Source organism: Olea europaea, chromosome 3 (assembly GCF_002742605.1).
Source record: "Olea europaea var. sylvestris chromosome 3, O_europaea_v1, whole genome shotgun sequence".
Taxonomy (NCBI): domain Eukaryota; kingdom Viridiplantae; phylum Streptophyta; class Magnoliopsida; order Lamiales; family Oleaceae; genus Olea; species Olea europaea.
Genome location: NC_036239.1, coordinates 21,632,279 through 21,634,743, shown reverse-complemented (window position 1 = coordinate 21,634,743; position 2,465 = coordinate 21,632,279). Strand labels below are relative to the sequence as shown.

At 38.3% G+C, this 2,465-nt stretch overlaps 1 protein-coding gene across 1 annotated transcript; it reads left to right on the top strand.

Moving 5' to 3' along the window:
• Positions 1–1,785: 1,785 nt before the first annotated feature.
• LOC111379949 (protein NYNRIN-like) lies at positions 1,786–2,166 on the top strand. The gene has a single exon (XM_023003390.1). The coding sequence runs from the start codon at positions 1,786–1,788 to the stop codon at positions 2,164–2,166; it is 381 nt and encodes a 126-aa protein (XP_022859158.1).
• The last annotated feature ends 299 nt before the right edge of the window (positions 2,167–2,465 follow it).

Below are 2,465 nucleotides of genomic sequence, written 5' to 3'. Positions count from 1 at the left end.
GCTCACATCATTTCGTACCCCTAAAGGTATATATTATTACAAAGTTATGCCTTTTGGATTTAAAAATGCAGGGGCAACCTACCAGAAAGCAATGCAAAAGATTTTCGATGACATGTTGCATAAGGCCTTGGAATGTTATGTAGATGATCTTGTTGTTAAAAAAAAGAGACTTGGCGATCATTTACAAAACTTACATGATGTTTTCAAAAGGCTTGGAAGACATCAATTGAAGATGAATCCATTGAAATGTGCATTCGATGTCACCTTTGAAAACTTTCTCGGCTTCGTTATTCGACATCGGGGCATTGAAATAGATCAATCAAAAATTGATGCCATAATCAACATGCCAGAGCCAAGAGATGTACGTGAGTTGAAAAGTCTTCAAGAAAAACTTGAATACATTCAAAGATTTATCTCTAATCTGGTCGAACGATGTCATCCATTCAATAAATTAGTGAAGAAAGATGTACCATTTGAGTGGGACGACGTTTGTCAAAACGCTTCCAAAGTATTAAACAATATTTGTCTCGTCCACCGGTACTCACAGCTCCAATCCCACGAAAGCCACTGATTCTTTATGTTGTAGTACAAGAATATTCTCTAAAAGCACTTCTTGTCCAAGTCAACGATGAAGGAAAAGAGAATGCACTCTATTACTTAAGCTGGACACTAGTAGGCGCTGAAACGAAGTATTCACCTATTGAAAAAATATGCCTTGCATTAATCTTCGTAGCTAAAATGTTGAGACATTATATGCTATCACATACAATCAATCTCGTTTTGAAGATTGATTCATTGAAGTACATAATGTCTAGGCCAATTCTCTCTGGAAGAATTGGAAAATAGACACTACTATTGTCTGAGTTTGATATCAAATTTATTCCACAAAAGACTATTAAAGGACAAGCTTTGACAGATTTTCTTGCTAACTACCCAATTCCAGCGGAATGGGAACTTCAAGAAGACCTTCCGATGAAGAAGTTCTATTCACCGAAGTCATACCATCTTGGAAACTATACTTCGACGAGGCAGCTCGAAGTTATGGTACCGGAGCAGGAGTAGTCTTTGTCACTCCACATGATCTCGTTATGCCCTACTCTTTTATCTTAAGAGAGAAATTTTCAAATAACGTGGCGGAATATTAAGCCCTTATCCTTGGTTTAGAAGCGGCGTTAGATATGGATATCCACCAGCTGGAAGTCTTTGGAGATTTAAAATTGATAATCAACCAACTTTTAGCTGAGTATGAAGTTCGTAATTCAGACCTGAAGCCATATCATGAATATGCATAAATGCTTATGAGACGATTGATTCAATAAAAATCAAATTCGTCCCAAGAAGTGAAAATAAGGAGGCTAATGCCTTAGCTAATTTGGCCACTGTTTTAGCTAGGTCAGATGGAGACTTCTCTCCCTCTATATCAATTGCTCAAAGATGGGTACTTCCGTCATCGCTACCCAGTAATTTGAAAGAAAATAATAGTGTTGAAGTAGTTGAAGATGAAGAAAGAAAATATTGGAGACGACCAATAATTGATTTCCTTCAACATCAAAAGTTACCAGATAATCCATGGCGAAAAACTGAAATCAAGAGACGTGCCTTTCGCTTTATCTTTTACAAGGGAACACTTTATTGACGATCATTTGATGGTGTTTTCCTTAGATGCCTAAGTGGTGACGAAGCAACACAGGTCGTGGAAGAAGCCCATTCTGGAATTTGTGGTGCCCATCAGTCTAACCTAAACTCCATTTTCGAATAAAGAGGATGGGGTATTATTGGCCAACTATGGTACAAGACTGCATGGATTATACAAGAAAATGTGAAGCTTGCCAAGTCCATGCGAATTTCATCCATCAACCTCCGGAACCATTACATCCTACAATAGCTTCATGGCTGTTTGATGCATGGGGTCTTGATGTAATTGGACCTATAACTCCAAAGTTTTCAGCAGGGCATGCATACATCCTCGTCGGGACTGACTACTTCTCTAAATGGGCCGAAGTTGTACCATTGAAAGAAGTAAAGAAAGAAAATGTTACAGATTTCATTCGCATCCAAATCATTTATCGATATGGTATCCCACGGCATATCATAACTGATAATGGCAAGCCATTCTGCAATAGCCATATAAACAATTTATATGCTAAGTTTGGGTTCAAACAGTAGAACTCGTCCATGTACAATGCGGCAGCTAACGGATTGGCAGAGGCGTTCAACAAAACACTATGCATTCTGCTAAAAAAGGTTGTCTCCAAATCAAAAAAAGATTGGCATAAGAAAATCGGTGAAGTCTTATGGGCTTATCGAACTACTTATCGGACTCCAACACAAATCACTCCTTATGCCTTAGTATATGGAGAAGAAGCTGTACTTCCTCTAGAGTATCAAATTTTGTCACTTCGACTTGCCATCTAGGAAGGTTTGATAACTGAAGAAAATGCTCGTCTTCGGTTGGAAGAGCTAGA